The sequence below is a fragment of the Herpailurus yagouaroundi genome, unplaced genomic scaffold (genome assembly GCF_014898765.1).
Source record: "Herpailurus yagouaroundi ecotype Mexico unplaced genomic scaffold, PumYag 163, whole genome shotgun sequence".
Taxonomy (NCBI): domain Eukaryota; kingdom Metazoa; phylum Chordata; class Mammalia; order Carnivora; family Felidae; genus Herpailurus; species Herpailurus yagouaroundi.
Window position 1 is genome coordinate 4,371,833 of NW_024412404.1, and position 13,461 is coordinate 4,385,293.

Below are 13,461 nucleotides of genomic sequence, written 5' to 3' on the forward strand. Positions count from 1 at the left end.
AAGCCAGGAACCTGAGAATCTTACCTTATTTGAAAAAACGATCCTTGCAGATGTAATGGATCTTACGATGAGGAAAGCATCCTGAACTAGCTGGGTGAGGCCTAAATTCAATGACAAATATTCTTATAGAAGACACACAGAGAAGACAGGGAGAACAGGAGGAAGCCATGTGACCACAAAGACAGAGATTGGAGCAATGAAGCCAGGAATTAAGCAATGCCAAGAGAAGCTGGATGAGGCAAAAATTGGATTGTTTTCTAGAGTCCCCAGAGGGAGTGTGGCCCTATCAACACCTTGACCCTGGACTTCTGACCTTCACAACTGGGAAATATTTAATTTTTGCTACTGTAGCCACCCAACTTGTTACAGCTGCTGTAGGAACCTGTCTAGGTAGGGAGCTCCACGGTGGCAGCCACAGCCATGAAGCTCTGCCACAGTAGTGTCAAAGCAGTGTGGACAAGATGTGAGCATGTGGGCATAATAGTGTTCTAATAAAAACTTTATCTGCAAAAAGGGATGCTAGGACAGGTTTGACCCACAGGCTGTAGACTGACAACCCATGTTATGAGGTGGTGATCGTCATACCTGATCATCACCCTCTAGAACATACGTGTACTGAAAACAAGGGGTATGTCTTATATCTTAGAATCTATAACTGAAGGGTCTCAAATTCTAATTCTAATAGTGACCAGGCAGGTAAATTAAAGGAATGAAGTGGCCTGGATGAAACAGTGAAAGTGTCATCTAATGAAGGCAACTTCTTCTCAGCTCCTGGCGATTATTGCCATGTAGCCCCCTGCCCCAACTTGGCCAAATAAATAATATCTGGGGTTCAGATTTAGTCTCTGGGCTACAATCTTCCAAGTTAGCACAACCAATGCCTGGCACAGCACACAGTAAATACTTTGTCGAATGAATCAATGTACTCACAAATACCAACTTTCTAACACCAAGTAATGAGGCTATTGTAAGTATATTTGTAGGCATATAAATTCAGCATGTGACAGAGACAAAAATATTAATGGTTATAAAATTGTACACTTTAAATATGTGAATTTTATTGTATGTCAATTATACCTCAAGAGAACTGTTTTTAAAAAGAGATAAACTAAGGGCAAGAGTATAAATGGAAAAAAAAAAGCATTAATGGTACAAACCACAAAAATATAAAAATGAAGTTTCTGTCTCAAATCAAATTTTGAGCTGGCATGGTGGCTCTGCTCACTGAAATGTGGGGACGAGCCTCCCCCGCCTTTTCCTAAGGAGTTGCCTTTGTCCATGTAGGACAAAAGGGCACACTACCACGTGTGTATCCCAAACTGTGGACGGTGGAAGGAGGGAGGCAAGAACAGATCCCTTTTCTTTGAAGATACCACTGGGAAGTTGTCCACAAAATTTCTTCTCACATTCTAAAGGAAAGAAGACCTACACCTCTCTGCAAAGGAGGGTGGACAATGTAGTCTCTACTCTGGGAAGCCATGTCCCAGGTAATGGTTGAGGGTTCTTTCACTATGGAAGAAGGGGAGAATGGATGCTGGGGGACAACAGAAAGTATGTAGTGAAACCATGACATAATTTACATACTGAGAGCAATAGAAAAATCTGGCTTAAAAACTGCAGCAAATCAGACTTCCATTTCCCACTGGGACATAATAGGTCATGTCAGGCTAACGCTCTACCGCAACACCTAGAAAAGGCCAAATAAATTCTAAAAATCAGATTTTTAGAAACCTCAGTGAACCATGGGAGCAATAAAAACTGCATTAGTCTTCTCAGGCTTCCATAACAAAATACCTTAGACCTGGTGGCTTAAACAACAGATATTAATTTTCTCACAATTCTAGAGGCTGGAAGTCCAAGATCAGGGTGCCAGTATGATCAGGTTCTGCGAGACATCTCATTCTGTCTTGCAGATAGCTGCTTTTTTGTTGTGTGGTCACATGGCCTTCCCTTGGTGCATGCTCATGAAGAGGGAGAGGAAGAGCAAGCTCCTTGGTGTCTCTGCTTATAAGGGTAAAGTAATCTCATAATGAGGGTCCCACCTTCATGACATCATCTAACACTAATTATCTCCCAAAGCCCCATTTCCAGATACTATCACATTGGGACTTAGGGCTTCAACATATGGATTTTGTGGGGAACCAATCATTTGGTTGATAACAAGGACTATGTGAATAGGATGCATTTATAGAGAGCAAAGAAATTTCCCAGATGACTGCCAGCCACCAGCTCTCCTTTCCTTGGAAGCATTGCTGATCCTGGGTTCAGGATAAAGGTCTGGCTTAGCCAAAAGGAGAGCCTCTGCTCAGGGAAAAGGAAACAAGTAAGCCTTTAAGATCACGGGGGCTTAGCAACAAATTGGAGATGTAGAGAGCCCCAAAGGCACGGGGAATTCTGGGGCTATCTGGACATTTGGGGAGTTAGGCTCCTACAAAGCAAAGCGAAGTCTCCTGCAGTTTCACACACTTGGGAAGGGGGCCTGTCTCAAGCACTTAGCTGGTTTCCACATCATAGATATTTGCTGTACTTTGAACAGGGGTCTTCTTCCAAGGGTGATTCCTGAGGAGGGACCAAACTATGTTCTGTCAGCATGAAATACTCCCAGCAAGAGGAAGGTAAGTATCTCCCTTCTCAAAGAAGAATCTTGGTACTACACTACACCTGCCCACCCCCCCTCCACACAATAGAAGTTAGAAGATTATTGATGAAATCTTTAGAGAACTAACATAAAATGACTTCCAACTTATAACTCTATATTCAGTGAAAATATCTTTTAGCAAGGATGATGAAACAAGCACATTTTCAGACTAACAAAATTAAGGGAATTTGTTGATAGAAGGCATTCCCTAAAGGTAAATTAAAGAAATATCTTCAGGCAGAGAGAAAATGATCCCAAATAGTAACGTGAACATGCAGAAGGGAATGAAGAACACTAGAAAGGGAAACTAAATCAGTAAATACAAATATGAACTCTGCAAAATAATAATCATAACATCACATGAGGTTTGCATTATATGTAGAACAGTAACACAAAGTGAGAGATAGGCAACAGTCAACATTACAATTTGTATTAGTCTATTGTAAGGTAAGAATGTATATCGGATATCTAGGAGAATCAGTATATGAATAGTTAATGACAAAAATTACAAGATAATAGAAGGGATAAGTGGAATAATACTTTTTAAAATGTCTGATTAGTCCTAAAGAGAGAAATAAAATAGAAAAAGAGTAACATAATACAGCTTTAATAGAAAATGAATGGCGTCATGGTATATATAAATTCAACCATGCAAGTAATTACATTAAGTATAAATGAACTAAATACACCAAGGTTTATGGTTGTCAGGTTGGATTAGTCAACAACTATATTTTGCTTAAAGAGTCACACTAAAGATAAAAAGAAACCACAGAACACAACAGAAGAGTTGACAGCAAAAGAGCAACAACAACAAAAAGCCACGAAAACACTCAATGAAAGGTAGTATATCTGTACTAAAATCAGAGTAGATGTAATGCAAAAAAGCATTACCACAGATAAAGACAGAGATTTCATAATTATAAAAGGGTGAATCCAGCAGGAAGCTATTACAATCCTAAATTTGTATGTACTCTGTAACAGAACTTCAACCATTGAAGCAAAATGAGCAGAATTAAAAGCAGCAATGGACAAATCCGTACTCTTAATGCAAAACTTTAGCATACTTCATTAGCTCATAAAATAGTCTAACAAAAAAAAATCTGTAAAAACATACCACAATTGACCAACTTGATCTAACTGGCTTATATAGAATATTACATCAAACAATGATAGAATGCACCTTCTTTTCTTTTCTTTTTTTTTTTTTAATTTTTTTTTTCAACGTTTATTTATTTTTGGGACAGAGAGAGACAGAGCATGAACGGGGTGGGGGGGGGCAGAGAGAGAGGGAGACACAGAATCGGAAGCAGGCTCCAGGCTCTGAGCCATCAGCCCAGAGCCTGACGCGGGGCTCGAACTCAACGGACCGTGAGATCGTGACCTGGCTGAAGTCGGACGCTTAACCGACTGCGCCACCCAGGCGCCCCTGCACCTTCTTTTCAAGTGCAAATAGATCTTTTATTGAAATCATAAAGAAAGTCTCAACGAATTTGAAAACAAGTCATTGATAGTTTGCTATTTTTCCACAATAGCATCAAAGTACAAATCAATAATAAAAATATAATGCCAACTACTTGACAATTCAAACACTTCAACAACAATTAACTTGACAATTTAGGTGAAATGTATAAATCCCTAGAAAAATACAACTTATCAAAACTGTCAGAAGTAGAAAATCTGAATGGTTCAATATCTATTAAAGATGGTCAATCCATTATTTAAAATCTCCCCCAATGAACATTCTAGGCCCACATGGTTTCACTTGTAAATTCTTGAAAAAATTTACGGAGAAGAAATAACACAAGCCTTGCACAAACTCTTCTGGAAAACAGAGAGACAACTGTTTTTCAAATGCAACTTTTATAAGACCAATACAACCACAATTGCAAAACCTGACAAAGGCATTTCATGAAAGGAAGAGTTACAGGTCAGTCTCTCAAATGCCTCTCAAATGATCTGCCTCAGGTCTTTAACAAAATTTTAGACATTTGAATCTAGTGACATATAAATTAAAATTATTCTGGAATTCCAGATTCGTTTAACATTTAAAAATTAACCCACCCATATTAACTAAAAAAAGGAGAAAGTTTATATGACTATTTCAATAGTTACAGAGAAACAATTTGACAAAATTTATCTCTCCCTCATTTATAATATATTAAAAAACAAACAAACAAACAAACTCTGAGCCTGGGTGGCTCAGTCGGTTAAGTGTCTGACTTTGGCTCAGGTCATGATTTCACAGTTCATGGGTGGGTTGGAGCCCACATGGGGCTCTCTCTGCTGTCAGCAGAGAGCCTGCTTCAGATCCTCTGTCTCCCTCTATCTCTGCCCTTCCCCCACCTGCGTACTCTCTTTCTCAAAAATAAATAAACATTAAAAAAAAAAAAACAACTTTCCAAACTGGGAATAAAAGACAACTTTGTCAAACAAATAAAGAATATTACAAAAAATCAACAGCAAACATCATACCAACAGGTGAAATACTGAAAGCTTTCCTTCTAAGATTGGGAACAAGACAAGAATGCCAGCTATTACTACTTGTATTCAATATTTTTCTGGAGGTCCTAACCATTGCCATATATTTTAAAAGACATTAGAATTTGAAAGGAAGAAAACAGGCTGTCAGTATTTGTAAACTGCATGGTTATATTCCACGAAAATTCAAAAGAATCCACAAACCATTTGAACTAAGAATTGAAATCTGCAATGTTGTTAGATAAAAGATTATTTAAAAACCATTTGTATTTCTATATACCACTCACAAGGAGGAAATTATATTTTAAAAGGTATTATTTATAATAGTATCAAAATATAACTATAGAGGAATAATTCTAACAAAAGATTTGCAATGCCCAAACATTAAAAAGTATAAATATTCTTGAGGGAAACTAAATATATAAACACATTTAGAGATTAACTTTTAGTATTTACAAAGCTCAATATTGTAAAGATGTTAATTCTTCCCAAAATAATCTATAAATTAACACTATCACAGGGCACCTGGGTGGCTCAGTTGGTTAAGCATCTGACGCTTCATCTGGCTCAGGTCATGATCTCAAGGTTCTTGGGATGGAGCCCTGCATCGGGCTCTGTGCAGACAGTGTGGAGCCTATTTGGGATTCTCTCTCCCTCTCCCTCTGCTCCTCCCCTGTGCTCTCTGTCTCTATCTTTCTCTCAAAATAAATAAATAAACTTCAAAAAAACAAAACAAAACAAAACAAAACCACTATCCCAATTAAAATCCCAGCAGGATTTTTTTTTTTTTTTTAAGAGAGGCCAACCAGCTGATTCTAAAATTCAGATGGAAATGCACAGGGTCAAAGATATCTAAGGTAACTGAAGAGGAAGAGCAAAGCTGGAAGATTCATTGTATCTGAGAACAAAACCCATCATTAAGCTACAGTAGTGAAGAACTCATGGAATTGACACTAAATTATATTAAAGTAACCAATGAACTAGATTAGAGAGCCCACACATAAATGGTCACCTGATTCATGACCAAGACCATAATGCAATGGGTGAAAGAAAAAAATTTTCAATAAATTTTGCTGGATGAATTGGAGATGTGAAAATATATATGTATGGACTCCTTTCTCTACTATTACTCAAAAATTAATTCTAGATGGATCTCAGAATTAAATGTGAAAATTAAATAAAGCTTTTGGAGGAGAGCATAGGAGGACATCTTCATGACCTTGGAGGGGGTGGAGATTTCCTAAGCAAGACACAAAATGCACTAACCATAGAGAAAAATCCCCATATGTATATGTAACAAAGGACTCATATCCAGAACACACGCAAACTTCCATTAATCGTAAGGCAGACAACCCAAGGGTGAAATGAAGGAAAGATATGAACAGATGCTTCACAAGACAATATCAAATATCCAAAAAAAGTGTGAATGCGCGCTTCCACCTAGTTGGCCACTGGCGCTTGGCAACTAAACCACAATGAGGTTATCACTACTGTGAAGCACACAGAGGCCGGCCTAACCAATGCTGTTAGGATGCGGGGTGCTGGTTACCCCAGGGGGGGAAAGGACGAGTACTTGATAGGACTACAAAGGAGTGTTCTGGGGAGAGGGAGTTGCTGTTTCTTGATCTGGATGCTGGTCACATGAGTGTATCTAGTTGTGAGAATTCATAACGATTTACACTTACAATATGAAAAATTACTACCTGTCTATTCATCTCTAATAAAAAGTTTAAACTAATCTAACAACTCATTTTCAGAGAGGAATTACACTAGACAGTAGAGACTGAAAAACACTACTTATTTTCACCTTATAATAGTCATGTTCCAAAGAAGCTGTCTTTTAAAAAAAAAAAATGTTCATTTATTTTGAGAGAGAGAGAGAACACACAAGCAGGGCAGGGGCAGAGAGAGAGAGGGAGAGAGAGAGAATCCTAAGCAGGCTTCATGCTGTCAGCGCAGAACCTGCCTGGGGGCTCGATTTTACGAACCATAAGGTCATGACCTGAGCCAAAATTAAGAGTTGTGTGCTTAACTGACTGAGCCACCCAGGCACCCAAGAAGCTGTCTTTTTAAATGACCTTATGATTAGGAGCCACCTAGTAAAATACATCTTTTAGCATAACCTGGGGAATCAGTCCTGTATTCCTGGGGTTGGGAGGGGTGGAGGGAGAGGGCAATCCTTCTTCCTTATAAGAAGTATTTCTATAGCCAGGGCACCTGCATGGCTCCGTCAGTTAAATGTCTGATTTTGGCTCAGGTCATGATCTCACTGTTTGTAAGTTGGAGCCCTACCTTGGGCTCTGTGCTAACAGTTCAGAGCCTGGAGCCTGCTTTGGATTCTGTGTCTCCCTCTCTCTCTGCCCCTCCCCTGCTTGCTTGTGCTCTCTCTCTCTCTCAAAAGTAAACAAGTATTAAAAAATTATTTCCATAGCATATAATTTATTTTCAAGTTCAATTCTCTCTTGCCTATAGTTATAAGTGCTCTCTTTCCCTTCTTTGCTTCTAAAAACAAAATTTTGCCTAAAATTGTAGAATAAAATTGCCTATGTATTCTAGGTCCTAGAAAACAGGCCCTATTTTGACAGAACATCAGTTCCATAATTGATCTGTCACATAATTACATAATTCAATCTCATTATCTAACAATCCCGCTATTTTAACTGTATCTTTTTCTGTATATTTTATTCCATAGCAACATGCTTTCTAGCTCTCCCACAACCATTTCATTTAAGGGCGATGTCTCAAAGGTTTCTCTTCACATAATAAACTACCAAGAAAAAAAAGGGCTTTGGGGCGCCTGGGTGCCTCAGTTGGTTAAGTGTCTGACTTCGGCTCAGGTCATGATCTCGCAGTTTGTGGGTTTGAGCTCCACCTCAGGCCCTGTGCTGACAGCTCAGAGCCTGGGAGCCTGGTTAGGATTCTGGGTCTCCCTCTCTCTCTGCTCCTCCCCCACTCATGCTCTATCTCTCTCTCTTTCCCAAAAATAAATAAACATAAAAAAATTTAAAAAGAAAGAAAAAGGCTTGAAGCATTCAGGCACTGAGAACCTTCTAGCATACTAGTCATTTATTGCACATTCGGCAATTCGTTTTTGAGAGCCCTCAGGGTGCCAGACAACGATGGAGGCACCAGATATACAATGGAATCATGGGCAAGCACATTGATTCTGTATTTAGGCAGTTCCGAGTTTGAATCCTAGCTGCTTCTGTGGAAATGATCTGTGTACTTTACCTCTCTATGACTCAGTTTACTCATTTATAAAATAGGGATACCAGTAATGCCTTTCTCCTGGGTTTGTTAGGAAGGTAAAATAGCACATTATGTGAAAATCACTTAGGCCCATCCTTGGCACAGTTGATACACTTGATACTTGTTAGTAAGCACTTGGTAAGCACTTGATACATATGACATGCTATTACCAGAAGAGATGTCAACTGATGATTTTTGCCAAATTGCCTGTTGACAAACTTCACTACCACCATGACTGCCTGCCATGTCTTCTCCCCCAGCCACCCAACCCACGTTAGCAAGGAAATGACCAACACTTTGGACTAGCAGCCAGGACTGTGGCACTGGAAAGTCCTTAATCCATACCAGCTCCCTGTCCTTTACGAATGAGGACACTAAGCCCAGAGATGTTGCCCAGCTTGAATAGAATCTCACACAACTAATTAGGGGGGTGAAGTTGGCATTAGCCCTTGGGTCTCCACATTCCTAGTCCAGGCAGTGGGCTGGAAAAACCCACACGCTGGAAGACTGGTGCATTCTCTCCTACCGCTCACGTTTGACCCCACCAAGGGGAACAAGTAAGTCATAATCCTCCTAGCTGGTGGGGGCGCAGGGCACCTTGCTGTAAATTGTCTATTTTTAGCCTCTATATATGGCCTCCTCTCGGCACACTCACTCAGGCTAACCGGCTGCTGTGGGATTTAAGGCACTCTCCACAGTGTTGCTTGGTGGTTGCCATGCCAACAAAATTTAACAGAAATAGAGTTTTCTAGTAGATTATTCTGGCAGAGGCTTTAAAGTCAGATTAGAGCTCCAACTCTGAAGCTTTAATGATGCAAGCGATTAGTGATGGAACATAGTAGGCATGCCTCTATTATAGCTGTTGAAAAACAGAATACATAAATGCAATGAGATGCATTAGGGAGATGCAAATGTAGCAGCAGAGAACTTCTCTGCTACTTACAGTCAATACTTAAAGTCAGTCTGGAGCAAGTTTACTCATATCATCCCTCGATTTTCATAATTACTTGACACACCGTGTGAAATGATTTGTCTGATGGCAAAGGACTGCCTCTGATTTCAGGCCTCTTATTAGCTCTGCAACTCAGGGGCCCAACTGCACACACATGCTTGTTGCAGACATGGAAAAGGTAACAGGAATCTGATCTGGGGTCCTGCTTTTATCTGGGCAGCTTATTCACAGTTGAGACGGTCTGTGTCTGGTCCTTCTAAAGTCACTTTTTGGCAAATGCAAGCACTGTATTTAATAAAATGCATTTTTCGTTTAAAAAGCCTCTGTGTTTCGACAACCCTGTGTTTGAAAGGCTGTCCCTCTGGCCACAATGAGTGAATGCTATTAGATAAAGTGAGGGGCAAGGCAGCTCGTAAATCTCTATTCCGTTCCCAGTAAATTCCCACTCCTTTGCGGCAAAGATTCTCTGACAACCCAGCCAGATCGTAGTCTCTTTCCCTTCTCTATGAAATCTGTTTTCCTTATTACTCATTTGGCCTTATTCCCTCCTTCCTCCTTGCCTATTCTTCCATTCTGCCCATCCTCTTTTCCTCTACCCATCCCTCCCTTCTTTCACAATCGCACGGAAAGAGTACAGGCTTTTGGAGTCAAAACAATGCAATTCCTTATTATCTCTGATACTTATCAGTGGTGTGACCTTCAACAACTTTCATTACATCTAGAGTAGCATTTCCCCTTGTGCTACCCATGTCTGTCTTGAATGCTTATTTAGTAGTGGATTGTGTCTCAGACTTTAGTGGACATAAGAGTCACCGGGAGATAGGTGCAGATTCTCAAGACCCACGCCCACAGAGTCCAAGTCAATGGGTCTAAGTCCTAGGCATCTGCATTTTAGCAAGCTTCCCAGACTTCAAGGGCCCTACTTTGAGAAACCCACTGGATATGCTCATAAACACTTAGTAGCATGAGACATGTTGTAAATATTCCAAAGTTGGATGCCATATGATCATTATTCATTCAGGAGACATTCATAGAACATCTACTGTGTACCAGGCAAGATACCAGGCCCTGTAGATATGTCCCTTTTAATTCCTCTTACTATGAATTTAACTTGTCCTATATGTATGCCTTGTCCATCCCACTAGATGTAAGTTTCTGAAGGACAGAGTAAAGCAGCATAATGTGGTATAAAAGAACATAAATATTAGAAGACATGAATTCTAATCCTGATTCTATTATTTACTAGCTATATGAGTTCAGGCAAGTCATTTTATATCTCAGAACTTTATTTTCTTCTTCAGAAATTGGAAAGGCTATGAGAATAGTGGCTAAAAATAAAAGTCTGGAGTTTGGAGTCCCGGCTCTAATACCCTCTAGGTGTGTGATCTCAGGAAAGTTACTTAACTTTTTTGAGCCTCAGTTTCCCCTTAAGTAGATAAGGAATTCAACATTCATTCCTTCAACAAATAGTTACTGAGCACTTTGTATATGACCAACACCATGGTAGGTACTGAGAATACACTGGAGAGTAATTCAGACGGGGTCCCTGACTCATGTAGCTTATGAGTCAATAGAGGATACAAATATTAAATAGGTAACTATACAAAAAATTCCACTGTGATAAATTCTGTTGTGATAAATTTTACTAGCAGGAGCTAACCCAGCAGGATCAGGGAGGACCTCCCGGGAGAGGGGACACATAAGCAGAGTCCTGAAGGATAAGTAGACATTAGCCTGAGAAGAAGGACCTGAGATGGAAAAACTGGACTCTCAGAGAAGTAAAGGGATGTCAATGCGCTTAAACTGAGTGTACAAGGTTCCCCCTCCCTCACAGGTGTTGGAAAGATAAAATGAGATTATAAAGTGCTCAGCACAAACATAATGATCAGGGAGATAACAAACCTTTTGGTTTGTAGATAATGTATGAAAAGTACTGTGTAAAGGAGAGGTTCTCAAAACTAGTATTCATCAGAATTACCTGTAGGACTTGTTAAACCACAGATTGCTTGCTCCCACTTGGGAATTTCTGATTCAGAATGTTTGTTGTGAGGCACATGATTTGCATTTTGCATTTCTTTTTTATTTATTTATTTAAATGTTGATTTATTTTTGAGAGAGACAGAACATGAACAGGGGAGGGGCAGAGAGAGGGAAACACAGAACCCAAGGCAGGCTCCAGGCTCTGAGCTGTCAGCACAGAGCCTGAAGCGGGGCTCAAACTCACAAACCGTTAGATCATGACCTGACCTGAAGCCAGACACCCAACAGACCGAGCCACCCAGGACTGCCATTGGACATGGCCATCAGGCTGCCATTGGACATGCAAGGACACCCCCTGAGAACAACTGGTGTAAACTAGAAGGTCCCAAATGCCTTCCATCAAAGTTGAATCTCCCACAATGCTCAGCTCTACATCCTGTATACTACAACCTCTCCACAATTATCTGATACTATTCTGGGCACTTTTAGGGTGAAAAAAAGGACCTTGAAAATCCCCATCCTTTTATTTTTACAGGGAAGGAACTCAAGGACCAGAAGCCAGGAAGCTGCCTGAGAAATGGGAGGAGCCTGAACCCAAGAGATTTTTTTTTTTTCTCAAGAGCTACTTTTGGCACATTTTGTTGTGGGGCGCTCACAAGGCAGCCCCTGAGAGAGGCTCACCTGTATTTCCCTCGCATCAGCTAGATGACCAAGATGACTCCGCTTTCGCTTACATGTACATTTATTTCACCCTTACAAATGTTTTACTAAGCGACTCGATTTTGGGGATAAACATATTAAGAGAGTCACCAGATAAATTCAATGCAATATAACCTTTTCCAGAGAGAACGCACCCCAGCACAACCGCCTCTATCACCCTTTAGGTGGAGATGAGTCCACATTCGTTCCCCTTCCCTGTAGGCTCCTCTCTTGTAAGTGAAATAGCAGCACTGATTTTATTCTGTGTAGGGTTGTAGGTCTGGGTCAGAGAGTGTGCTCATCACCTCGTTTCAACCTCATCACCATATTCAGAGGTAGGTCCTCATTATCTCCATCTCACAGATGAGAAATCCAAGGCACAGAAAAGTCTAACTTGGTGCAGGTCTTAGAAGTCAGGCTTTGAGTCCTAGAATTAGGACTTGAATCATGTCTGACTCCAGAGCGTGGGTTCTTAAATACACTGATGTGATGATTCGTTTGCCCAAAGTAAATAAAGAAACAAAATCTAAGATACTTACTGAGATGTTTACAATGCAAATAAAATCGGCGTGGAAAGCACTATGTAAGCGCCCAGAACAGAGACACCCTTAGGAGTCAAGAAGATGCATTGAAATAACTCTACAGATGAACAGAATCTCTTTGCGACAAGAAAACTCAGCAGTAACTCTTATCCTGGTTTCACATTTCAAGAATTTGCCTAGGAATACACCAAAACAGGCTTAAAAAAAAAAAAAAAAAGCTGAGTCATCAGGGTCTTTCAGAAGGAAAGAAACCTCTTTAGGCTGGGAAATTTTGGCTCCTGCGGGGAGGGGCGAAGACTGAGTGCCAGGGGACTAAGGGAGGGAGGAGGCGTGTCCACCAGAGATTGGGGGCGGGGGCGGGGACGGGGGGGGCTTCTCGCCTTATTTCTTCACAACCTTTATACTTTACTAGATTTAGTTCTGCCGGTTAACTTAGCACCAGGACGCTCGGCTGGTACCGCTAGAGTAGATTAGGTTATTATTTTGGGACATTCTCGGCCCCGTTTTTTAGGACGAAGAGGTCCTAAAACGAATACCTGGACCTTCCTGCGGGCAGATCCGCGAACATACCCAGCCATGCCTCATCTTCACCCACAGTCTCCCGCTCCCCAGTAACTGTAAAGTGCAAAAAAGCTTGCCAGGGCCTGCAGAAAGCGCAGCGCCTCGGAGCCTGGCACGCTTTTCCCCTTCCCTCCCCCGGGGAGCGATCCCAGCAGCTCCCCGCGTGATGTCAGTGGGATCCTGAGCCCCATCCGCTCCACGGCTGGGGGGCGGGCAGACCGTGCTCCCGCACGCCGGGCAGAGCGCTCCAGGCCTCCCATCCCCCGCCCCGGGGTCCCCGGCAGCCGCGCGCGCCGCCCCGCCGGCCCGCGCCACGCTCCGCCCTGGACGCCGCTGGTCCCGGCGCGGGGGTGCGCGGGGGG

At 41.3% G+C, this 13,461-nt stretch overlaps 1 protein-coding gene across 1 annotated transcript in view; it reads left to right on the forward strand.

Annotated features, from left to right (window-relative positions):
* Window positions 1–2,590: 2,590 nt before the first annotated feature.
* The window catches only part of LOC121036636 (translation initiation factor IF-2-like), a 16,464-nt gene continuing 5,593 nt past the window's right edge, over window positions 2,591–13,461 (forward strand). The window contains exons 1-3 of the mRNA XM_040485055.1: window positions 2,591–2,615; window positions 13,050–13,149; window positions 13,189–13,449. Coding sequence (XP_040340989.1) covers window positions 2,591–2,615; window positions 13,050–13,149; window positions 13,189–13,449 — 386 coding nt within the window. The remainder of the gene's footprint in view (window positions 2,616–13,049; window positions 13,150–13,188; window positions 13,450–13,461) is intronic.